This window comes from Vespa crabro, chromosome 13, assembly GCF_910589235.1.
Source record: "Vespa crabro chromosome 13, iyVesCrab1.2, whole genome shotgun sequence".
Lineage (NCBI taxonomy): Eukaryota > Metazoa > Arthropoda > Insecta > Hymenoptera > Vespidae > Vespa > Vespa crabro.
In genome coordinates this window covers 2,961,485-2,987,798 of record NC_060967.1, presented here as the reverse complement: position 1 = coordinate 2,987,798, position 26,314 = coordinate 2,961,485, and the positions used below count along the sequence as shown (strand labels likewise).

The 26,314-nt window shown below is 28.9% G+C and overlaps 3 protein-coding genes across 7 annotated transcripts; 2 read left to right on the top strand and 1 right to left on the bottom strand.

Annotated features, from left to right (window-relative positions):
- The first annotated feature begins 4 nt into the window (after nt 1-4).
- LOC124428572 (transport and Golgi organization protein 6 homolog) lies at nt 5-3,769 on the top strand. The gene is made up of 7 exons (XM_046972800.1): nt 5-216; nt 307-430; nt 540-1,308; nt 1,398-2,600; nt 2,678-2,882; nt 2,960-3,111; nt 3,208-3,769. The coding sequence occupies exons 1-7, from the start codon at nt 153-155 to the stop codon at nt 3,496-3,498; spliced, it is 2,808 nt and encodes a 935-aa protein (XP_046828756.1). The 5' UTR covers nt 5-152; the 3' UTR covers nt 3,499-3,769.
- On the bottom strand, nt 3,116-25,707 carry LOC124428573 (rab3 GTPase-activating protein catalytic subunit). 4 transcript variants are annotated; one of them, XM_046972803.1, is made up of 15 exons: nt 25,419-25,707; nt 24,996-25,281; nt 24,787-24,923; nt 24,411-24,624; nt 23,913-24,321; nt 23,634-23,845; nt 6,151-6,208; nt 5,985-6,072; nt 5,730-5,865; nt 5,462-5,642; nt 5,149-5,248; nt 4,637-4,956; nt 4,319-4,522; nt 3,982-4,221; nt 3,116-3,417 (listed from the first exon to the last, which is right to left on the bottom strand). In XM_046972803.1, exons 1-14 carry the CDS (start codon nt 25,612-25,614, stop codon nt 3,994-3,996), a joined length of 2,769 nt encoding a protein of 922 aa, XP_046828759.1. In that variant the 5' UTR covers nt 25,615-25,707; the 3' UTR covers nt 3,116-3,417; nt 3,982-3,993. The 4 variants fall into 4 exon arrangements, with proteins under 4 accessions (XP_046828759.1, XP_046828758.1, XP_046828760.1 ...); XM_046972802.1 differs by lacking the exon at nt 3,116-3,417 and adding an exon at nt 3,588-3,861; XM_046972804.1 differs by lacking the exon at nt 3,116-3,417 and having other exon boundaries at nt 3,588-4,221; nt 23,913-24,010; nt 24,116-24,321.
- Nucleotides 7,033-23,624, top strand: LOC124428574. 2 transcript variants are annotated; one of them, XM_046972806.1, is made up of 8 exons: nt 7,033-7,446; nt 7,803-7,879; nt 20,102-20,976; nt 21,044-21,359; nt 21,429-22,015; nt 22,087-22,519; nt 22,591-22,767; nt 22,870-23,624. In XM_046972806.1, exons 2-8 carry the CDS (start codon nt 7,876-7,878, stop codon nt 23,151-23,153), a joined length of 2,676 nt encoding a protein of 891 aa, XP_046828762.1. In that variant the 5' UTR covers nt 7,033-7,446; nt 7,803-7,875; the 3' UTR covers nt 23,154-23,624. The 2 variants fall into 2 exon arrangements, with proteins under 2 accessions (XP_046828762.1, XP_046828761.1); XM_046972805.1 differs by having other exon boundaries at nt 7,033-7,879.
- Nucleotides 25,708-26,314: the final 607 nt, after the last annotated feature.

Here is a 26,314-nt window from a genome sequence, read left to right as displayed (position 1 = left end):
GGCATAATAATGAAATTAAGTGCATTTATTCTGCAATGCGTTTATTTATGTTAACCTTTTATTGTTAATATTATAATTTAACAGATTAATGTAGAATGTACTTATCTGTGGTGAAACGAAAACTACAGTAAGTTTGGATATTGGATTAAACAATGAAAGAATCAAAAGAAATAGATTATTCTCAAATATTGTATAAATTAACAACAGATAAAACTGGTAAATATATTGTATACTGATAAAACTTTTCTTCTATAATGTATCATTAAAATTTATATTTAAAATCTATATATGATTATGCGTTTATAGAAGCCAATGATTTCGAAAATAAATTAGAACAAATTTTGGACAAGACACTTCCTCTATTATCAAAAAATGATAAGTATATAATATTTGGTGATAAAGATAGTGCAAATAATTATGTAGATATAAGGTATGTATATATATATACATATATATATATCATAAATTTTATCACTTTATTAATGATTAATTATATTATATTATGAACTAAGATATATTTGAATTTTTCTATATTATAGGTACAAATATATTCAAACTATTACGTATATATTAAAAAAGATTCAGATAACAGATGAAATCAATCACGACGACTGTATTAGTGTTCAACAATATCATACATTTAAAATTGCAATAGAGTTAATAGTATCAATAGGAATTATACCATGCTTGTTACCTGGTATTGGTATCGATATGAAAAAGTTATGTCCTAGAGCTTCAAAATTAATAGAAGAAAAGACATCCATTTTACAGAAATATGAGAGATTATGTTTGTCAAGCCGTTCTCTTATTGAATATTACAATGGAAGTCTTTTACGGCCAGCTGTTCTTTCTCAATTTGGTCCATTAATTGCAGCATTGCTACAATTATCATATGCTCCTTTAACAAAACCTAACGAAGAACAATTACCTTTGAAACAAGAAAATGAAATGAATAAGGAACAATTTATAATGACTATTGATTTACATAAAAAATTACAAAACGATCAGAAACAATTTTTATCTGAATTACTAACTTTATTTGATAATTGCCCACAATATATAATTATGAAGGAGTTGATGATTATTCTGGGAATTCAAAAAGCACCAATGTGGATTCGTAGAATAACTAGAAAACATTTAATTGAAAAAATTCAGCAACCTAATGGAGTCGTGTCATTAATTGCCACTTTGTGCAATGATACATTAGATTTTGGAACTGATTGGAACAAATTAGATGTACTTGCTAGATTAATTGCTACATCACATGAAATGAATAAAAATAAATATTATGAAGCTATATGTCCACAGGTATATAATTATATAATATTTCTGTAAATTATTATGACTCAATAATATTATTGTTTGTCTAATATAACAAATATATACATTTGTTTTAGCTTCTGAATCTTTTAACATTAAAACAGATTAATCATTACTCAATAATAGCTAATAGCTGTATAATAGCTCTTTATGAAAGTAATCCTGATATTTGTGAGAAAAATATAATTAATATTATAATGAAGCCTTTATTAATAACAAACTTGGATCATGAAAAAGAGACAGAAATAATAGTACCTGAATGCGAATTGAACACGTGTATTGAAAATCTTATGACTTGTTTTGCACCAACAGAGGCAAAATTTAAATCTTTGCCTCACAAGCTTATATCGACTATAGCTATTCCATTATTTTGTATTCATAACAAAATAAGATCTAGTACTTGCTTGTTAAGGAACAAAGTGAGACAATTATTATTGAAGCTTCTGCACGATGAAAATTTACAAGATGATCTTTTTTCTGCATTCCTTGGATATAATATAAAAGAAAATTTTGGACAATATATATCCATACAATTTGGATCTAATGGTGGACTTGAAATTATTGGAACCATAAAGAATTTAGCATATGAAGAATTTGCAGATAGTTTGTTTGACTTAATATCTGTTAATGAGGTACTTATTACTAATTTATTCTCTTATTTGTTGATGTCTCTATCAAATTCTACAAAATGGTCCTGCAATAATACATTAGAAACATCTCATGACATAATAGAACGCATTGAAAAGCAATTAGCTGCTATTAAACTTCTATCACATTTGGCAAACAAATCTGTTGTTCAAGAAGCACAACTCAAGAATCCCGAACCATTGTTAAATTTTATCAAATCCTTATTTAATGAGAAAGTAATTAAAAATCAAAATAATACTGAAAACGATGATTATGAAATTATATATATTAGTTTAATGTTGATCAAAATGATTCTAAGTTCTGAAAGCAAAATGTTGAATCGAACACATTTTGAATCATTCGCAAAGTTTCTAAAAGAACAAATTAATAACTCCACAATTTCGTCACAATTGGTAGTACTTATGAAGGAAATACTTCAATTCATTGAAAGCAAACAGCAATTTAATCAAATACATTATGAAGATTTATCTATAGATTATAAAAAATTTAATAAATTTGAAGAAGCTATTCGAGATTTGTCAGATCCGCTACTTCCAGTACGTGCTCATGGGATCATAACTTTAACAAAATTAATTGAAACAAAGGATCCATTTGCTGTTGCTAGAAAAACAATTCTTTTACGCCTATTTCAAGTGAGTTTATTATCTCTTTATCTTTTGTACTCCTATAATAAGTGTGTATATATACTTAGATTTTCATTGTGCTATAGGAAAATTTGAAACACGAAGATTCTTTCATTTATCTTGCTGCAATAAACGGTATGTGTTCTTTGGCTGTAACATATCCTCAAATAGTAATAGAAACATTAGTTCAAGAGTACATTAACATGCCTCAAAGAATTACAAGTGGAGATATTTCTGTAGAAAATAGAATAAAACTTGGTGAAATATTAGTAAAAACAACAAGAGGATTAGGTAAAAGTGTTTATATATCTTTTTATATGACTTGAACGAAAATGATAACTGTACTCTTATAAATATAATATTTACAGGTGAAATGACATTGACACATAAAAATATACTTATTAATGGATTTTTATGTACTACACGTGATCCGGATCCATTAGTACGTGCATCAAGTCTTTCTTGTCTTGGAGAGCTTTGTAAAGTATTAGGTTTTCGTCTTGGAAATATTATCATAGAGGTAATTTTTGTAAATAAAGTAAATTCTATTATTTTTAATATCTAAAAATATATAAATTATGTGAAATAATCGAAAATAATTTTTACAAATTTTTAGATACTCTACTGCATTAATTGTATCTTAGAAACTGACAAAGCACTTGAATGTCGTCGAGCAGCAGTATTAGTCATCAATCTTTTAGTTCGTGGATTAGGAAAGCATGTTTTAACCGATCTTAGCAAAGATTTGCTTATTTTATATCGTAGTTTAAAACATTTAAGAGATACCGATAAAGATCCAGTACTACGTTTACATGCTCAATTAGCTCTGGAAGAAATTGACGAAGTTGTACAAAATTTCCTTTTTGCCAAACCAAAATTGGAAAAGACTATATTTTTATTAGAATAAATATAGTTATTATTGAATAATTATATACGTACTACATATATTCGATTCTCAATAGTACGTTGTTTATATAAGTTCTTGTTATGTATTAATGTGTGTGTGTGTGTGTGTGTGTGTGTGTGTGTGTGTGTGTGTGTGTGTGTGTGTACATAGTATCTATTATATTATTTTTTAAATAATAATAAAAAAAAAGAAAGACTTATGATTCATTAGACAGCTGGAAATTTGTATAAAAAGTAACAAATATAAACTTTACAAAAAATATTGCAACAAACTCGTTGTATACTAACAGTTTACATCACATAGCTATAGTACATCATATATCACAACTTCATCTTTCCTAAAACTATATATAAAAGAATGTATCTAAAATGTAAAGAAATAAGATTCATTATTGTAAAAAAAACATATAACATACAGTAAACATTAGAAAAATTGTATACAATCTATATTTAAATAATATATCAAATCCTATAATTAAATTACCTCAATTATGGACTATAGAAATACAGTATCTTCAGAGAATGAACCAGCCAGACGAATGGAATCTCGATTAAGGCACGCATACATCCTTTGTGGCTGTGATGTTAAAGCCACTGAAGGTCTTGTCGTTATTGCCCGTAATATAAATTCCTTCCAGGATGGTTCTGGGAATGATTTGTATTTACTATCTCCACTTGTATCTCCTTCATGACTCGTACCTACAGAGGTCATCATATGTACGGCCTACAAAATTATATCGACATGTTTATTTTTGTTAAAGTTTTTTTTTTTTTTTTTTTTTTCTTTAAACAATTATACAAAAATATTAAATGCATTTTACTTTCTGAGCATCTCGAAACATTGACATTATACGAGCGCCAATGTTTCCTCTAGGTCCATCTGGCACAAATACTTCCTTTCCTCTCATTAATTCTATCAAAAATGTTGTAAACTCTTTAGAATCGTCACTTCCACCTAATTTCAATTGCAATGAGTTGACCTGTGCGACTAAAGCTTCTACACCTTCTATATCACGTGTTATTTCCTAAAATGGAAAAAGAAAAAAAAAAAAAAAATATATATATATATATATATATATATATATATATATATTATCAATATAACAATAGAGAAATTTATTTATTTTTAAGAGACTCACTTCGTAGAGCTGTAATTTCTGATGTAGTGGTTTTGTAACGTATTGCAATTTATTTAATATACTCTGTGCAACATCTGGCAAATTTGGTAAAGCCTCTTGCTTTTGTAAATTTAAAGTATAAAGCGCAGCATGCGTTAAGGACGGTAAAAGAAGTCGTGCGACCTGACCGAGTTTTCTTGAGCTTAGAAAGTGAAGAACTTTTTCGGCTTCTCTTGTATCATCGAATAATCGTTTTTGACGATGGGCTGGTACTGGTTGAGCCGATGCCCAAGTTGTTGACCATGCATTCTCAGGAATTAACATTCTTGGTGAGAGATGACCTAGATATTTTTTCATTATATTATTCATCAGGAATAATAATAATGTAAGTTCTTTTTTTAAATATATGTTTAAAGTCCTTTTGTGTGTATATATGTATATGCCTGTGCTGTGTATACGCGCGCGCGCGTGTGTGTATTTACATATAGATATATTAAATATATCTCATATATGTTTAAGATGTGTTAGCTGACCATTTGGTTGACCCCATTCATTGGTTCCTTTATCTTCTATCCAATCTCGAGGAGAATACCATCTAATGAAGTCTTCTAATATTGCACCTGGATTTGCTGCCTATTTATATAAAATATATTATTATACATTTTATTATATTTTATTAAATTTTTTTAGATATGAACTCAATTGTGATTAAAATTTTTAATTAAATAAATTCTTTACAATTCTAAATTCTTTACATTTCTAAATTCCTTTCTAATATTTTCTATTTTCTTTATAGCTATTATTTAAATATCATCTGTTCTTTAAATATTTATTCAAGCAATATACCTTAAAAGATTCCATGTCGGAAAGCAACGAGGCGCTCATCATACGAGCTCGCATTTCCGACGCATATTTGTCGGTTCCCAGCTGCATCATTACTTGAGCGTCTTCTTCCAATTGGTCTTCCGTTTTTGGAACAGGTTCTTGCGTTACAGGTAAATAAAGGGGATCTCCTGTTTGTAATAATCTAGAAATTTCGTTATATTATCCTCTTATTGTCGAATAAAATATTAATTATTCAAAAAATTAATTAAAAGAGATCATTTGTTAATACCTTAAAGAAGGATGTTTTGTTAATCTTCCAGCTGGTTTGTTCCATAGCAAATGTTTTGCTTTTATTTGGGCATTTGTTCCTACATTTTCTGATTCTACTTCACTTGTACATTCAAAAAATTCTTCTTCTTCTGATTCTACGAATATAAATATAATATAATATAATATAATATAATATAATATAATATAATATAATATAATATAATATATTATATTATATTATTAATATTAATATATTAACATACTGCTATTATACCTGTTTCAAAGTCTTCGTATTCTACACTCTGAGATCTATTTATCGAATCTTCTCTAGATTTTTTTCTTTCAATACAACAATTCATCATCTTTAATCATAAAATTATTATTATAATACATTGTTCAACAAATTTTAAAAAATGAAAAAAAAAGAAGAAGAGATGTACCTGTAATTTTTGATGTAACAAACAGGTTCTAACGGAGTCTGGGAAACCAGGAGCGATACTAAAACAATTTAAACGAATAAAAATGAAAAAGATAAGTATCAAACTCAACATCAGACTCAAATATTAAACTCAAAATTTTGTCATTCTTTTTTTTCTTTTAGAATAAAATTATGTGAACATTTTTTGGAAAACATTAATCCGCTGAACCATATATATAAGACGAATTTTCTTAATACTTTTTTTATTACGAGATGACCGAAGTATCGAAGTTGATTCGAACAAGACAAAAGTTAACGGTGAAACTGGTTTTCTCGTCTCAGTCGGACACTTAGTTTGTTAAACAGAATCGATTTATAACTCCCTCGAATCTTTTCTTTTCTTTTAATCTTATTTACATTATCATATTACCAACAAGTAATACAAATGACGTCATTTATCAGATCTAATGCTAATTTCTAATGTAAGCACATTGTAAGATAATCAATGGGAAAATTCTTATCTAACTTTCCTTTTCACTTTTTCTTTTATAAAACGCAAAAGGAAAAGAATTAAAGTTCTCAGTATTATTTAAAAAAAAAATATATATATATATGTATATATATTCTTTTCATATTTTATTTTCACTTATTTTTTATTATAAAACTGATTAACAAAAATTTTTCCAAATAAATCATTTCAAATATTAATAATTATGTAAAATTATTTTTCCTCTATTTCTATTAAAAATACACAAACGTTGTAATATTAAATATCGAATGAACAATGTTAACATTATATTTATTAACCAATTTAAATAAATGAAGTTTCAATTATTTTTATAAAAAATTGTTTATTTATAAAATTTCATCATGTCTTTTGCTCAAGACATTATATATAGTTTTGTTTTTTGTTTTATTATATACATATGATCAATTAATAATAAATTCCTGTTTTATCCGAGATACGTATGAGATATATTTTAATATGACAAAATAATTGTTGATAGTACTAATTGTAAAAAAAGAAAGAAAAAAGAAAAAGAAAAAATATTAACTTATTCAATTTCGACCAACTGTTTCCGCTTTCCTCGGGAACGATTATACGAGCAGGTTTACTTGAAGGAGATTCTCCGTTTCGAGAGGTGTATCCTCCTACCATGCCTACCTTTAAACAACCCTACTCCAACAGTTCGTTCGTTCAGGCAGGAGACAGGATTCTAGGGGGATTGGACAGTGTCTGAGGAAGACTTGTCGCAGTCGAGTACAAAACCTCGATGCCAATGTGAGTTCGAAAGGAGAAGTTAACGGTGAGGGACCGGTCAGTCTCCATTTTTTTTTTTTTTTATTCTTATACGATCTCAACCTTTTCGATAAATATAACAATAAAAAAAGAAAAGAAAAGAACAAGAAAACTTTGTGTCGTGTTTATTTTAACGTGAGTTAACAAAAAGAAAGAAATTTTTTATCAAAAAATATTTAGTGAAGGTGCAAAAGAGCAGGTGTAAAAAATAATCAACGATTCGTTTTAAAATATCTTCCACCAATATCAAGTTGAAATTCTTTAATTTATTATCATCGATGTGGATGGAATTTCTTGAAGGTCGAAGGTATCGCCGTGCTAGTTGCATGAAAGCGGACCTTAGTCCATATTCGAGGATCCAATTTTTGATTTAGATTATCATGGATCGTGAAGGAAATTCATGTCTATAACAACTTTAACGAAGATATTTATTGGAAGACGAAAAAAATGAGTGAGTAATGTGAAGAATTCAAGATTATTTGTAATTCTTTTTGTTCGCTTTTCTATTTTTTATAAATACATCTATAATGTTTTATCGGATAAAAATAAAATCGATCGATTTGAGATCAAAAATGAATATATTAAAGATAATCGAGATTGATCAAAGGTTAGTTAGTATAAACTATAAAGGACACATTGGTATTCTATCTACTTTGCCATGAACTTCGAAGGGTTAATGCACCCACGCATGTATCTTGTGGCTATCGTCTTCGGTCTATACCGTCCGTCCTTGAACCATGCTACGGGACAGTACCAACGTTCTATAGTCTATGCGATGTTTCCTTTCGAACAATAAACGCCATATAGAATCGTTTCTTTATATCATTTCGATTAAAAAGTTTTGACAAATTTAAAAAATTGTCTTATTCAAAAAAAAAAAAGAAAAATAACAAAATAAAAAAAGATCCTAGAAGTATTCTATTAACGCATTTCTTTTTTTTTTTTTGATTACAGAGAATTAATTAATTATCGAATTCTAATTTAATAATTATAATTCTAATTAACTAATTATCAAATTATAATTTAAAATCTTCTATGATAGAAACGAAATATATTCTTCTATCGGTTTTTACCGATGATAATATCTTTACATGATATATGTTTCAAGGAATTCGATTTACATGCAAATAAAGAATTACGATTTATGATCAGCTGGGATTGTACTTATAGCTATCATCGCGGAGAAATCTTTCAAGATTTGCACGTGAAACGTTCAACGAGCATGGCGATAAGTGATCCGTTTGTCCGAGATATTCGTATGATCATCAGACCGTACCGTGGTTCTTCCGCTTCGATTCTTACATTAATATATATTATTTTCTATATCTATATTTATTAAAAAAAAAAAAAAAAAAAAAAAAAAAAAGAGAGAGAGAAAAAAAACTAGAACGCTGTTAAAATTTATAAGATAAATGTCAGAAATTTGTTTGTGATTATTATTTTTGATAAAAATTATAAAGATTTAATCATTAAATATAATGTGACAAATAGACAAATGATAATATATAGGATATTCTAGAAAGGATCAAATCATGATATAAATCTCTAGCTTATGGTGTAAAGAACGAAGAGATAACAACCGGTCGTGTTAGTGAAAGTTTCGCGTCATTGGGTTGAGAAGACACCTGTGCACGTACACATTCTTTTAATTTACATAATACAATAATGTAACAAATGATATAGATACTCTGTCGAGGTAATTTTAGATATAATTTGAGACATCATTTTTATCACCTTATTTGGATTGAATTTAGAGAAGAGAACAATTATCATATTAATTTTATCGTTTCAACAAAAAAAAACGAAAGAAAAAAAAAGAAAAATTGAATAATATAGAACTGTGGTTATATGTTTCAAGAGATCAATAATAATAATAATAATAATAATTAAAAAGAAATAAATTTGTTTATATATCGATCGTTCGACGTACTTGAACGTTTTCTTTGCGGTGTAATCGTAGCCTTCTAGTGGTTTGTTTTAACCATCTTTTTCCTTTCTATGATTCTTCTTAGTTCTCAATAAAGAATAGAAAATTTATTAGATCTTGTTTAGAAAGGTGTTGTACTCGCCCCCTTCATGTGGCCAGGGTTGCGTTTTGCGGTCGCGTTTCTCGCATAGTACGGCTGATCAGCCGCAAAAGTGAATGTTGAAAGTACAGGAATTCATTTTTCTAAGTTTATTGTAACCACGAGGAACGTATGATATGCATTCTGTATATATTAAACAATATCTATTTAGAATGAATAAGAAACTTTATAAAGTATAATTTTACTTAAAAAAAAAGAAAGAAAAAAAAAAGAAAAAGAAAAAGGAAGAGAAAAATATATTTAAACAGATTTATCTTTATTTAAAAACTTTTACTTTTTCTTTTTATAAATTTATTATTAAATATAATTACAAAAAAAAATACAGGTTGAAGGTCAAAAGTTTCTAAGTATTTAATTTTGATTTAAGACATTATTATATTTCTCATCTCTTCTAACACTTTTTCACTCTTTCTTTTATTGCGTACAGGTTTTAAAAAAACATAGTCTACAATATAACTTTCTTTTGTTCCGGCTCACAAAATAGTTATTACTTGTAAAAAAAAAAAAGGAAAGAAAAAAAAAAAAAAGATAAAGAAAAAAATAATCAGAATTACATTCGCAATACGCATTTTACTTTCAACGATATCGAAAGGAAATAACCGTGTCTAAACGTATATTCTGCGTATCCTTAATAATAATCGATTGAGAGTTAGTTTCTAATATTTATTGCGTTCTATGAACTCGTCGAATTTCACGTTAAACAATGACGTGAAAAAGTTGAAGAGTTAATCGAACGTTTAACCGACAAAAGCTTATTCGATAAGATAATAAAAAAAAAAAGAAAAAAAAAGAAAAAAAAACTGAACACAAAGTTAATAATTTTCGATGTTTACGTTTTCGTACGATCGAAAGTCGTTTAATCGTTAAATAAAAAAGAAAAAAATTTTTTTTCTTATTCGAAAACTTCCCGCGAATCCAGTGGTTCGCAAACTGTAGTTGCAATCAGTTTTTTTGTTTTCTTTTTTTAACAATAAAATAAAAAATGTATTGCAGTAATAAATTAAATTGAAAAAAATTTAGAGAAAAATATTCTACCTAATCTCTAATAATTTTGAGTTTGAATATTATTATTTTAATCGGTGACATCGTAAAAAATCATTTTGAACTTTGCTATGACCCAATGCTAACCCACATCTAGGTAAGGCCGAGGGAAATAGAGTTAGTCGCGAACGTCGGAGCTCTCATTTCCGGAAGCGCTTCTTAACTTCCGTCGTGAGACTACCAATGTAATTACGAATACCGATGGATGCACGGGCATAAGCTAAATAATTAGGCTAACAAATCAATCGATAAATTTTTACTTCTTAAATTATGATGAATAAGGAGTAACTTTTCAATGATCTAAAAAATGAATTAGAAAAAAAAAATTAGAATTTTGTTTTCTTTTTACGATCAAGATCGAACTTAATCTCTAAATTACAACGAGAATAATTTATCTATCGGTTTTAGAAAAAAGAAAAAAAATAAATAAAATAAAATAAAATAAAATAAAATAAAATAAAATAAAATAAAATAAAATAAAAATCATAATCATTCCATTTTATTTTTATTTCACGAACGAAACGAAAATAAAAAATACATCGATCGATCGATCTTAATCTTAATCTTTCTAATGACTGTTCACCACATTGATTACATAATTATCATTACATAATCATAAGCAAAGAAGTCGATTTAATCGCAAAGAATTCACGCATGATTTCCACACGTGATTATCTCAAACTACCGTCCAAATAATTCAAGAGAATATTTATATAACCGGAAGAAGCGTTTCACCGGAATAAAACAATTGCATACACATACAATCTTATCTATGGTGTGAAGTTTAACAGTTCCGGTTCACTCAAAGAAGACTAGTTACGTCGTTAACTTGACAACTTTTTCAACCCATAATTAAACCCCTCCCCTACTATATTACATCCTTCTTTCTTTCTTTCTTTCTTTTTTATTCCAATCTCTTTATTTTTGTACTAACATCGTCTCTCCACATTTTTCCTATTGTTCAATGTTTCTCTCATGACTCACCATCAAAATGAATGAGCATAATAAAAGCATATAATTAGACTTTTTCGCGAGTGAAAGGATAGAGAAAAAAAAAAGAAAAAGAAAAAAGAAAAAGAAAAAAAAGAAAATTGTGATTATTTATACGTCGAGAGTTTTCCGATTATTTAAAATATCATTTATTTATTTTTTTTTTTTTTTCTTTTTTCCTTTTATTCTAAATATCTTATGCACGTACATGATTTTCTATGCCAACGAACAAATACAAATACGAGAGCAATACTTATTAGAGTCAAGAAGTATCGACACAGATTTCTCACACGAATGACTAAAGAAAGAGAAATATGTGGAACAACAAAATGAATGGACTTAAGAGACGAATGATATTTCGTGTCCTGCCTTGCAATATCCTTTATCGTTGTGTACCGTACTAGTTTCAAAGGAAATCATTTCTTTTTCTTCTTTTGTTTTTTCACTCGCGTATATAACTAAGTACACTTCTTATTAGCATTCCTTTTTACAATTTAATTTTTATAATATCAGTTACGATAAACCGGTTTACGTTCCGTTCATTAACATGATATAAGGAACGTAAAAGATATTTAATACAACTACTTTCGATATTAATGTCTAATAAAAGTATGGGTCTCTCTCTCTCTCTTCCTCTCTAATAAAATAAAAATATACTAATGATATCAAAATAATGTTATCAAAGGGAAAGTTATCTTCCTGATGGATTAGTCCTCTTTGTAGCACTATAAAAAGACATTTCCATCTTGTTAAAAAAAAAAAAAAAAAAAAAAAAAAAAAAAAAAAAAAAAAAATGAAACATTTTATTTAAGAATGTAATAATGAACTTAATACTGAATATATTAAAACGTAAACGTTGTCAATTTTTAAGGACTATTTTTATTAACGAAACATAAAAAAAAAATCATTCACGTGTCATTTATTTTATATTACAAACTCGCGTGTGTGTTGCGATTCGGTATTGTGTAATTAATGCCTACAGGCTTGAGAAATACGAAACGAGCGTCATCTTCTTCACAGTAATGCTTACGAAATGTTACAAGAATGCATTGTAAGAAGCCGGATTAGGTCAATCGTGATTTTTATGCGAATGAAATTATAACGTGTATTCTAATTTATAACGTCAAATCAAATATGCCATTTTGCTTTCTTTTTCTTTTTTCTTTTTTTCTTTTTTCTACATTTAAGTTCGCAAATGTGATCGTATATTTTTGAAGATAATAAAAGATATACTCTATCTATCAATTCGTTATAGCACTTTCCAATCCGTTTCGTTCGAGATAACGGGTGCAAGTGCATTAGTTCTACGAGTATGATGCAAATTTAAGAAAAAGAGATTAAAAACAAGAATTGCAAATACAGAAATAAAAGGAATTATATGTGCTATAAAATAAGAATTTTATCTTATGTAAGTCTTACTTATGTAAGTCAATATACCTAGTGATAAATTTAAGCAATCTATTTTGTTTCTAAATTAAATATCAAATAATGTTGTCAGCAATCGTATATATATATATATATATATATATATATATATATATATACCATTTCCAAAGAATAAAACTTTGCTTATAATAATAATTTCTAAACTATAAGATAAATAATATTTAAGTTAAATGGACTGGATGAAAAGTTCCTAAGTGATTTTGCAAATCAATTAGACTTTGTAGTTTTATAATCTGAAAAAAAAAGTAGTCCAAAAAGTAATCTGCGAAAAAGAATAATTGAGTAATAAAATCATCTAGGAATTTTAAGCCCATCCTGTTTCATAATGTTTAAACGATACTTAAAATAAAACATTGCATATGTACAATTAGATATTATTCTTTCTAACGAAGAACAAATTCTGCCTCAGATATTTCTAAAGCACATAAATAAAAACGATTGTATCAAATCGATTTTCGATTCCTGATTCGATCTCGGTCTATTTAACACCAGAAAGAAAAAAAAGAAGAAGAAGAAGAAGAGTGACAATCGATTCTCCATTGATTCGGAAAACGTTCGTTGGCGCGAAAATAAATGTTTCGCGTCGTTGAATTCGACGGGATCGGCATCGTGTCGTATAGTAGAAACAAGACATTCGAATTTGTCGGAAAACTTTGAAACCTATTCGATATCTCGATTTGCCGGACATTCTCGATAGAAAAGCGAGCGTCGACGAAGCGAAACCGACTGGAAAAACGATCGATATTGTTATCTATATCTTAAAAATGATTTGCGACTTATCTCATTTTCCATTTATTTTTCATTCCAATTTCGATTTCGAAAAATAAACTTTTAGATCATTTTTAGTAAATTTCTAACTCCGAAAAAAGTAAATTTTTTAAATTGTTATCTCTCCTTAGAAAATAATTCGATAGATATCAATTACTATATTTCAATCAAAACAAATCAAATCAAATACTCTTCGATATTATATATTTATCAACAAATAAATAAATTAGATAAGTAAATGTTTAAATGATTCTGTTTTCTTTTTTTTTTTTCTTTTTCATGAATAAATCGTAAAACGGTAAAGAAAATGAGGACTTCGTTACTAATTTGCATGCATGGTGTACTCTGTTCATGAGCCACTTTAATGCACATCCGCGCTACATCTTACGATGACTTTAAACATATACATACGAACATTTGAAACCTACTGAATAATACTACCAAGTTTAGAAACTATTCGTAAAACGATGACCAATCCTAATTATAACTAGAAGAGAGGGGGGGGAGAGAGAGTGAGTAAGAGAGAGAGAGAAAGAGAAAGAGACTAAATTGTCGACTATTAACAATATTAATAATAACAATTAAAAAGAGACGTCTATTAATAAAATATGCATAGTTTAATAAATAATAATAATAATAATAATAATAATAATAATAATAATAATAATAATAATAATAATAATAATAATATTGAAGTTATGTACTAATTAAAAAAGAAAAAAATACTAATGAAATCATGATGAAATTCTATTACAATCGTCAAAAACATTATCATACGCTTATAAGATACTGATTTCTCTCTTGTCATGAATATTTCTTCTTATATATGTATTTGCTAAGAGATCGATGTTGATAGAATCGTCACATATGAAAAGAGTTCCTTGTTTGCCAGCACGTTACTCGCGTGTATGCGTTTTGCGAGATGGAGCAGGTAACAGTACTTAGATAGTCGGTTAGCATACTGTGCCGATTGGTAGCTGGGACCGTTACGAACATATGGAAAGTTTGGTAGGTCGAGAAAGAAGACAGTCTCTATGGAATATTGTACATATTGCACGGTAAATTATATATTAGATTAACCAATCATTAAATATATCAAAGAATTTTTAATACTTTTATATTTAAATTATAATTTGTATTTTTTATATTGACAAACATTGATCAATTACTATATTACTATATTTTTATAATTTTGTATTATATTACATTATATATTATTATTTATATAGATATTAGATAGAATATATAATACAGAATATATAAAATTGGAAAATAGAATTTATTGGATAGAAAATATTAAAAATTCTAACGTTACTTTTATTAACTAACTTAATACTTAAAAACTTTTTTAGATAACTGAAATTAGTTTATACAAAATTTTGTTAAAAAAAAAAAAAAAAAAAAAATCTATAAATCATTTATTTAAAATCTGATGTAATACTTTGATAGGTCATAAGCTAATTAAATTACTTATCAAAAGAAAAGGATCTAAGTAAACGATCGTGATATACAATTTGTATCTGATTTCTACATTTGTAAACATGCATACGATTTAAATAAATAAATAAGAAAAAAAAAAGTACAAAAGAAAAAAAGTCTTTCGTTCGGTCATGAAGATAATGCACGCGACTAGAAATCCACTCATTCTAGAAATTCCGTGGAATTAATTTATTCCATTAGTTTACGCGGATTGCATGCTAGATGAAAAGAATGAGCGCGCAGAATGTAAATAATATAAGGCTATTCGCAATATTCCGATTTGTCTGTTTTTGAAAAAACTTATATATACAGATATATACATATATACATAAATACTTAAAAACTCCTCTTAACTTTTTTCTTTATTCTTTCATCATTAAATTTCTCTTTTAAAAATTACTATCATATTAGACGAGTATGCTTCATTCGTTTCTTTACTATTTACATATACGATGCAATTTCTCCATTGTTCGTTTCCAAGTATAAAAATGATCATGAACGTGAACGAACGAATGAACAAAAAAAAGAAAAAAGAATGAATGCATTTACTTGAAAGAAGAACGAGATTTATCTCAGAGATAAAAATAATAATAATAATACTAATAATAATAATAATAATAATAATAATAATAATAATAATGATAATAATAATAATAATAATAATAATAATAATAAATTAAAAATACAAATAAAATCATAGCATCGACAAAAAAAAAAAAGAAATAGAAAAAAAAATAACTAGGAACATAATATCTAATTCCTGAGGACTCGCAAGAAGTATTTAAGAATTCGATTCGACTCGAGAAATCTCTTCCACTTTCTCGTATAACGTTCGAGATGAATGGTAGACGTAAGAGAATTTACGCAACCAACCCAAGGATTCACCAACACTTTATAATATATTTATCAAACTACTCTCACATAGATCCCGTTCGAGAATTTTTTTTTATTCGAATACATTAAGAATTCTTATTTATTCGAATATATTTTAATATCATTTAAATGATTAGCATAAAAGGACGGTGAGGTCATAAGTTACTTTCGAACGAAACAGGATAATGCGAACATGATAAGTGCATTTAGTGCTAGAATCTTAAAAACAAAACAAAAAGTACAAAAATAAAGAAAAAAAAAAAAAGTAGAACATTAGCGTGAGAACTGTGTGAGTGATCGATTGTAATGAAAGATAAATACTGTTAACCACAAGTCAGAGTTAATCAAACCACTCATTCTAATATACTTCTTAGTATATCTAGTAGAAATCTTTATCATATATTTCGATCTTACGTTGAAAAAAGAAGGGAAAAATAAAAGAGAAAGAAAAAAAGAGAGAGAGAGAGAGAAAGAGAGAGAGAGAGAGAGAGAGAGAGAGAGAGAGAGAGAGAGAGAGAGACGAACAGTCAAAAGGGAACGAAAGTGAAAGGCTTTAGATTCCTAAGCAAGTTAGTTGCACCCTGTGCACGTGTACTATACATGTATATTTCAATCTATCTAATCTCCAAACTATAGGAAATCCTATAGACTTTGAAACATAAATTGTAAGATCGTTCCTAATCACGTTGTATTAGAAAATACTTAATCGTAAAAATCTACATTTCATGCACTTTCGCTCTTTTTTTTTTTTTTTTTTTTTTTTTTTTTTTTTTTTTTTTTTTTTTTTTTTTTTTTTAACAACACAATCATTAATATCCTTTTCTTTCTTCGACTGATCCCCGAATGATCAGAAAAAAATTCATAAGATCAATGATAAAAATAACTACAAATTACTCATGAAAGAATCGTTATAATTTGTTTCATAATCTAATACCTCTTTTTACGCTAGATGGGATGAGATTAATGATACCGTCAATTATTATATACTTTTTTCGATACAAACACACACACTGAAAGTTCAATAACATTCTACGTAATACGATTAACTCTTATTTTACTTTATAATCAATATTACATTGTGATCTCGTGCGGAAAATGATGTAACACTTGAAAGATTCTTTCAAAATTAATATTTAATTTTGTGAATCCATTTTCTGTCTCCTCTATATAATCCTTAATAGAAAATGAGTTAATACTTATTTTAATAATGATGTATATATATATATTTTTTTTTCCTTTTTTAATCTTGATAAATATCTTCGTTCATATATTTCCAAGGTTACTGACACTAACACAACCTCTAGAAAACTTCAACTGGTCATACTCTGATAATGTTAACACGCGAATTACTGATTGATGTGTCTATCAAGATCGGTTTGCTGCTAACGAGCGTAACAGATAAGTATCTTGATGGTTAACTTAACGAACAAATCCGGCTTCGATAAAAACATGCCGCGCACAATCCGTTATTAGAATTTATTTAGAAAAAAAAAAAAGACGTGTAAAGAAAATGTTAAACCCATTTATTCCGAAAAAAGTCTTTTCTTTTCTTTTCTTTTTTTACTGCCTAAAAATGAGAAGAGAATATAATAATCATATACATGACATATACATACATATATATATGTACATATATATTATTTATATAATTATATATATATATATATATATATATATATATATATATAATTCGTATGAGAGTCGATTATGCTATAATCTACGGTTATTTAAGCTAATTTTTATTCTGCTCTCGTTAACAAGTGTTCCAAGATCCGTATTGCAACGGTACTTGATTTAAGTAATTAATTAACTTAGCCAGTAGCTCTTTTGCTTTTGCTATGAAGATCCAAACTGATGAGAAGAGCAATTTTTCAAATACTAACTATTTCCGGAGAAATCCTAATGTCTATATATAGATATATAATAAACATTTTCTAGATCGCGTTAACAAATATATAAAAAGAAATTTCTATTTTTTTTTTCTTCTTTTGTTTTCAAACTCCGCAAATAAAATGAAAATTTATTTTTCAATCACTATGTTCCAAATTATAAATTTCTCTTCGATCGTGGACATATTTACCTTGAATTTTAAATAATCATATTCCACGAATGAAGACCCAAATGAAATCTTTTTGACGCAATATACTAAAGAATGTCTAGCAATATAATACCTCTCTCTCTCCCCTCTCTCTCTCTCTCTTAATGTTTGATTACTGATAAATATAAAATATATGTATATAAGAAATTATAATGTGACGATTATTCTGAGTCACAATTGGGACAGATTGTCGCTCTTCTTCCGTAAGTGAAGCACGAGTGAAAGGTTCCAAATAGCTCCCTCCATTCATTGTACACGAATGCAAGGAATGTGCACACGCTTGAGCTTAATGTAGGTGACTTACTGTGTCTAAGAATTGTTCTAACCGAAAGCAGGTTAAAAGCTATCGCCTAACTTCATCGTACTAGAAACGGGAAATATCTTAGTTATTCTCACAGACGTTCGTTACTTTTCCCATGTGAATTTAATTTCTTTTTGTCAATTAATCCACCGACTCCATTCACCAAAATTAATTATTATAACGAAAAGTATTTTATTTCTGACGTTAATCGATCAAATTTTTACAGATTCTAGACGAAAATATCGACATTTTTATAATTTTTATTAATTAACGATCTAAAAAGTACATAGCAGAGAAAAATAATTAAAATGAGTAATTAATTTCAAACATAAAGGAAATAGTTTCAACTCTAACAATTTGTTATGGCAATGGAAATAGGATGAATAAAAACTGTCGAAAGGATTATAGAAAAAAAAAAAAAATAAAAAAAATAAAAAGAAATAAAAAAGAAATAAAGATACAACTAGATCGGCAGAGTGCGTGTAAACCAGAATCCACGAGCGTATTACGAGCGATCCCTTACACGCTGCAACGATTTTCAGTAACGAAGAAATGTTCTGTTTCTCCCCATATACGTATGTAAGTAACCGGTAAAGTTTGAAACCGTGTTGCGTTGCCCGATAGAGTAATAACCAAGTCGAAAAGAAGAGAAACAAGATAGAGATCGAAATTAGGTCTTTTCCTAGTTAGCTCTGCGTAAGTAAATAGAGAGAGAGAAAGAGAGAGAGAAGACGTGAGAATGGTGAGAGATAGTGAAACTGTCCTAAGAAAATCTTCGACCGTTCTAATTGCTGTGAATGATCTAAACGCAATCGCGTACTAAAAGACCAAACTGGATTACTTTCACTCGATATGTATATATATATATTTTTTTTATCGAATTCTTATATATATATAAGAAATTATATAATAAATATGTAATACATTCTTAAATATTTATATATATATATATATATATATATATATATATATATAAATCATTTAACTATTTCATTTAATAAAAATTCATAATCGTTCTAATCGTGACACTTTATATAAATCTACTTTTTACACAATTTTAAATGATTAAAAGTTTTCGACGACACAAAAAAAAAGGATTTTTACGATTATCGTGTCCTATCGATAGGAAGATTGAACCGAGAACACGCATATACTCCGGCCATTGACTCGTAACGGGTTCGGTCTATGCCCTATGGACTCTGCTTCGTTACGAGCCTTTCAAGACTGCACAAGTCCAGTTTTCATCGTCGCCAACGATTTTCCAAAGCCGTCTTAACAACTTGCAATGATCTAACATAGAATTTTTCTATGATTCTATAATCTTAGAACACGTAATATATCTCGTTTTTATCCTGATAAACTTTTAACATAGATGTATCTATCAAAAAATTTAATCAATCATGTATGTAATTTAAATCATGTATCTAAAAAAAAGTTAAATCATTTAAATTATCTATCTGTCAAAAGTGTAGTCAATGAAAAATATTACTTTACGCTGTAAAATTTGTTACAAAAAATTGATAAAAATCTTCAATAATTTTTTTTTTTTTTTTTTTTTTTTTTTTTGAAAAAACAAATTTTTCTTTTCAGATACGCTCACGATCAAGACGTTATTGCTTTTGGCAGGCACGATATACATCGTGAATGCAACCTCAGTCTGCCCTTGGGCTCAAAGTGTCGCAGAACTTGAAAACTCTTGCATCTGTGATTATAATCTTGCTAAAGAACTATCAGTACAATGTGACATCGTTGATTACGGTCAACTACTATTGGCTATGAAACGATACGCTTCAAAGATCACCGTTGATCTCTTTTACATTAATAACAGTACCATTGGTACTCTAAAGAATGGATCTCTTTCAGCGCTAAGAATCAATAACATACAATTATCGGGTTGTCGTATTTCGATAGTTGAACCTGAAGCATTCAAAGATCAAGAAAATTCATTGAAAAGTCTTAATCTTAAAGATAACGAACTGATAGAAATACCTATTGATACGTTGAAGACTTTGAAGAATCTTACAGTGTTAGATCTATCAATGAACAAGATTACAAAAGTTCCAGATGATGCCTTTATTGGATTGAAACTGGTCACTTTAAAATTGTCTGACAATGAAGTTACTCTCTCATCAGGTGCCTTTAGAGGTTTAGAAGCGACTTTGAAAAATCTTAATCTTAAAGGTACCCGACAAAAAAAAGTACCGGAAGCATTAAGAGGTCTCAAAGCTCTAGCCTTTCTGGATCTATCTCAAAACAGTATACATGAATTACCTGGATCAGCTGGTATCAAAGCATTCGAAGGACTAGACTCATTGACTGGTCTCAATCTTGAGAGAAACTTGATCCAAAATATCGGACCAAATGCTTTCTATGGCGTCAGAAATACTTTAAGCTCTTTGAGTTTATTAAACAATCTCATCCCTGATTTTCCAACTGCTGCAATCAACAGTATTCATGATCTTAGGGTAGAAATTTAAAGATGATAAAAATCTAATCTTATTATCAAGGATTTTAATAATTCATTTTCTACAGGTACTTGACATCGGATTCAATCTAATAACGGAGTTACCAGTGAATGCTTTTCAAGGTAATCCATCGGTAACACTTCTCGCTATCGATGGAAATCCTTTATCCACTGTACCAGAACGAGCATTGGCTAGATTGAATGGTACTCTAAGAGGACTGAGCTTGGGAGGAAGATTCCTTGTATGTGATTGCAAATTACGTTGGATCGTCGATTGGATTAAGACTAAGGATCTTCAAGTAACCAGCCGCGAACGTAAACCACCATTTTGTGGTAGTCCACATAGATTACAAGAAAAGAATTTTTACAACATCGATATAAATGGTAAGAAAACTAAATCTTCTTGACCGTTCTCGGAAAGATTTCTTGTTAACTCGATGATAATCATTTTAGATATGACATGTGAAAGAACACCAGAAATTATTGGAATTGGCACTGTTGAAAGTGTCGATACTAGAGAACCAACAGGTCCAAGTGATAATATAGGTGTTGCTACTCATCACTCAACGATAAGACCACAGATATCCACCACAACAACTAGTACATCGACTACTACACCTTCAACAACAACAATCTTTTCAACTACAGAATTTAAAAGAACGACTGAAGCACCTCAAACATCTACTATGTTTACTTCGACGACTAACAGACCAACTGCAGCTCGAACAGGAAATGTAGTTATAATGAGAACTACTTTAACTCCACCTAGACATGTTCAGGATCAACCTCAGCAACATCAACCAAGACCTCCTTTGGTTCTTGGTTCTCCTCTTTATAAAGCTAAATCAAATGATAGAGATATCATAGTGAAGGATGTACTTAGACAGGATAATTCAGTGATTATCTATTGGGACACAAAAGCACCTAAGAGTTTAGGATTTCGTGTGATTTATCGATTATTTGGAGATGATAGTTTCGAGCAAGCTCCGCCTCTTGATGCTAGCGAACGTGAATTTAAAATAAAGAACGTACCCTATCAGGTAGAATATACTTTAGATTTAAATCCAAAATGAATAAAAATAAATCAATGATCAATTGTTCATTTTTACAGGAATGCATCATAGTATGTGTCGTTTCGTTGGAAGAGACCAATCTTACGCCAGCAAATGTTCCCTATCAACAATGCAGAGAAGTTAGAACAGAAAATTCACCAACTTCTAATATGGACAAAATCACTATAGCTGCTAGTGCAGCAATATGTGCGACTATAGTAGTTGCAGTAATAATCTTTGTGGTTGCTAATAGAAGAAGAGCTCGTAAACTTCATACACTTCATAGTATAGATCAAACTAACATGGGTGGCCCTATAGCAGGCTTGCCAGTTAATTGTTGCTCAACCGGTGGTCCAACGCCAAGTCCAGGAGGACCTCTGTCTTCTATGGCGACCTTGAGTGCTTACAATGCTCAAAAGGAATGGGATCAAGTATCGGCTTATAGTAACAGAAGTATACCGAGACCTAGAATCTTTCCTGTTGATCGACAAGGTATGAATATTCTTACTTTATCTAACTGATAAATGATGTAAAATTAATACATTTATTATTTCTAATCTTAGGTTCGATTACTAGAGCTTCTTGCATCGACGATGTTCGTTCTCAAACAGGCCACTATGGTGGTAAAGTATCTACACGTTCAGTTGCTGATGGCCAATCACAACATAGTTTCTCTAATAACTCTACACGATATTTTGCTAACACGACTTTAGGATCTAATCTCGTAAACTCTAGACCAGGTATTTAATAAAAAAAAAAAAAAAAAAAAAAAAAAAAAAAAAAAAATATTAGTTCTCTAACGTTAAATTAATAAGGATTAATGAGTGATTTTTTGATTCTAGAGTTACGTCAGTCACGTCAATCGTTAGCAGCAGCTTCCGATAGAATGTCGCGCAATAATTATACTAATAATCATATGCCCTCTCATGCTTCCTCGAGAAGACAACGCCCAAGATCACGTAATCGTACCTTGGAACAAAATCCTCCAAGGCCTGGCAGTCGCTATAGTTTAGCTGACTCCACGCATACGTTGAATAATTACGATGAAAATAATTGGACCGATCATGATATGGACATATACATGACACGTAATCCAACTACGAGAAGCGGTCTAATGCCAGTATGATCATCGGTTTTACAAACTTGTGTTCAGTCGGTTCGTTTGATTTTATGCGATTCGATGTATCAACGTACAACAACGTATTCGTATTAGACTAAGTTAGCAATAAGGCCGATCGAATCGAATGATAGCTATTGTTCATCGTAACGATCATTTTTATAAATTGTATGACTTAGGTACTTGTAATATGTATCAACGAGCCAAACAATTGTTCATTGGTTCATTCGAACTATGATCTTGTTTTGAATAAGTATTCGCTAAACGTATTTATACCCAAAGAGACTGCATCGCGAGGTGAAATGCATTCGACGGAACAAGCGTTCTGTCCTAAACGAATGTTAAATATTTTTAAATAGAATCTATAGATATACACGCTGAAAAGTTAAGTGCATTATCGTCAATTGATTAAAAATGCATTGAAATTCGTTAGAGATTAAAATCAATAATTTTTTTCTAATCACTTGACGAATCAATAAAATTACTCACCCTGGTATAAGAATATCCGATTCTCTACGAAATCTAATTTCCTGAACGAACTCGTGCCAAAGTTGAGCTAATGCTGTGGCTCCACCTAGATTATGTGTGCAATGTGAAGCTACAACTGCAAGACGCCATACTAAACTGTCAATTATACATGTCTTTACTCCTTTCCACTGTTCCTCCTCGTAATATATGCTCATATCACCGTACGGTGTTTTCTGAAGAAATTCATATAATTATTATTTCACAGGAACAAGTAAAATATCAATAAAATTCTATACTTACAGGATTATCTTCAGTATCGGGAAAAAGAAAATACAATATAGGCATCAATATTTCTTCAGTAATTGGACCTTCCACGTTCTTTGGTTTTTTCGTGTTTCCTTTACCAATGACAGAAGAAATTGTAGGAATTCTTGATTCACTTAATATATTAAATGCAGCACTCAAATTGTTCTCATCATCGGCGAGAAACATGGCATTCTCACCTAGCAAGTCAACCATAGCTCTCTGATCATTACATAAATGTAGAAAATCTGTTAAATAATCTCCAAGTAAACAAGCCGGAGAAGCTACCATTGTTACTTGAACTGACCACTCTGGTGCTAACTGTGGTTCTAAATCAGTGAATCCTTCACTGTCTACTACGACGTGCTCTGACATTTGCGGCCATGTGGTATATAGATGAAGTTCCCTAAACATATATCAAACTCAAGAATAGACTACTTTCCTTAAGTTCATGTAGAAAGACTTTTTCTATGTCTCTACATATAATCATCTTACCCAACAGGATCAAAAGTTGCTCCAAATGGAAGCTTTCCTAATTCTGCTACTCCAAGTGTCTCTCCTTGCATAAAATCAAAATCTGGAGGTTGCTGTGTCCAAGTACTGCATGTCCAATCCCTTAGTAAATACGAAAATCTCACTGAAACTAATACTGGATTTAACTTCACTCCATAGCCTTCTGTGATTTTTTGTTTGAATACAGCAAGCAAACCTGCAAATAATTTTTATTTTTAAAATAATTCCATACATTTCTAATAAAACTTATACAAATAATAATATAATAATTCAACATTTTACTACAACAACATTTTTGTATTATAATTCATTATGTAAATTAATTAATTAGATAAAACTGTAAAAAAAATTTACACACCAGTAAGATATTTACAATGAGGTGGTATTTTTTTCAGATGTACCATCTCGAAATTAACGGAGCTGCCTCTACCTACGCTTGTACCAAGATACAGTTTTTGCCATGATTCTTGTACCTGTACAAAGATAGGTACTTCGCTAAAATATGATGAAAATGTATTAATAAAATATCATTGAACCATACATTTAATGTCGATTGAACACCATTACCAATTTGTATTATTAGCAGCAATTGTAATAGAACTTAATAAAATCTTCATACGTGTCTCCTCTATTATAGGATTTCTTTTTCCTGGCACCAAAACAAGAAACTCTCTGATTCCAAAATAAGGTGCTATTTCTAAATGTTCTTGATCTATACGAGCAAAATCATTAAAAGAATTGAATATATCCTTCTGACATTCAGTTTTTTCGTCGTCCTCATCTTCCAATGAACTTTTCATAGTTTCAACATTCTCTATTACAAGTCTAAAATGCTTAAATGTAAATTCAACATCTAAAATATAATTTAGAGAATTAACACAAAAAAAAATATGGATTGTAGAAGGGGGTTATCAAATGTTTTATTAGCTCTATTATAGATCGTATATATGTATAAAAATATATAAAAGAATATAATAATTAAAAGAATACCTGCAAAATGAACTTTCTCCGTATTGTTTTTCCATTGAGAATTAACAAAATCGCCAGATTTCAAAGATGGACCATTTCTTTTATCAGATATTTTCCACTCATGCATAATTTCTTCTAAACGTGCAATAAAGACCTCCCATTCTGTAGCAGTCGTGAAGTCGTGATGATAAAAATCTTCAATTTCGATGTTATTCATTTTCGTTGATAAAAATCAGGCCTCGAAGCAATATTTATTTCGAGCCATTCAAGTTAACAATCTTATAGGTTAAGTGACAGAACGTTATTGAACTTGTCGGTATACATATCATTACGTCAAATGTAATGTATTCGTAATAATGCAGATGGCGCCACTAATAATGTACTCGTTTAATGTACAAAATTTTATCGATAAAATAATAAACTATAATATTGAATAATAAATCAATAAAAAAAAAAGAAATGTAGGATATAAACCACATATATGTATCGAGAAGGACATTTTATATAAGAAAATCAACTTTTATATATTACGATATTCACTATTATTAAATAACAATTTTCAATATGATAAATATTCAAGTAATTGAAAATGTCATTTTTAGTGATTTTTATCATGAAAATTTTACCAACAATAAATCGAAAATATAGACAAATGTATTGCTGATTATATTTCATTCAAAAATTAATAAAATCTATCAGCGTTATATCGTTGAAAAAACGATATATGTTCAATCGTGTTAAATATTCAAAAAAGTATTTTCATTTAATATAATTTATCATGACAAGATATTAAACAATATAATATTAATTGTGATGAACTTTATCATAGTTTCTATTCTAATTATTTGGATAAAAATCTTAAGTATTTAAAAAATTCGGGCTAGATCTTTTCTAAGATTCACTTAGAAGTGCTATTT

What these genes read in the sequence shown, in the direction of transcription:
- LOC124428572 (XM_046972800.1), top strand. Translation starts at nt 153, where the DNA reads ATGAAAGAATCAAAAGAAATAGATTATTCTCAAATATTGTATAAATTA. An exon ending in ATTAACAACAGATAAAACTG is followed by an intron (nt 217 to 306) that starts GTAAATATATTG and finishes ATGCGTTTATAG; the next exon opens with AAGCCAATGATTTCGAAAAT. An exon ending in TTGGAAATATTATCATAGAG is followed by an intron (nt 3,112 to 3,207) that starts GTAATTTTTGTA and finishes ACAAATTTTTAG; the next exon opens with ATACTCTACTGCATTAATTG.
- LOC124428574 (XM_046972806.1), top strand. An exon ending in ACAGTATTCATGATCTTAGG is followed by an intron (nt 20,977 to 21,043) that starts GTAGAAATTTAA and finishes CATTTTCTACAG; the next exon opens with GTACTTGACATCGGATTCAA. An exon ending in TCTCGTAAACTCTAGACCAG is followed by an intron (nt 22,768 to 22,869) that starts GTATTTAATAAA and finishes TTTTGATTCTAG; the next exon opens with AGTTACGTCAGTCACGTCAA.
- LOC124428573 (XM_046972803.1), bottom strand. Translation starts at nt 25,614, where the DNA reads ATGAATAACATCGAAATTGAAGATTTTTATCATCACGACTTCACGACT. An exon ending in CCGACATGGAATCTTTTAAG is followed by an intron (nt 5,249 to 5,461) that starts GTATATTGCTTG and finishes TTATATAAATAG; the next exon opens with GCAGCAAATCCAGGTGCAAT. An exon ending in AGAAATTACAGCTCTACGAA is followed by an intron (nt 4,523 to 4,636) that starts GTGAGTCTCTTA and finishes TTTCCATTTTAG; the next exon opens with GAAATAACACGTGATATAGA.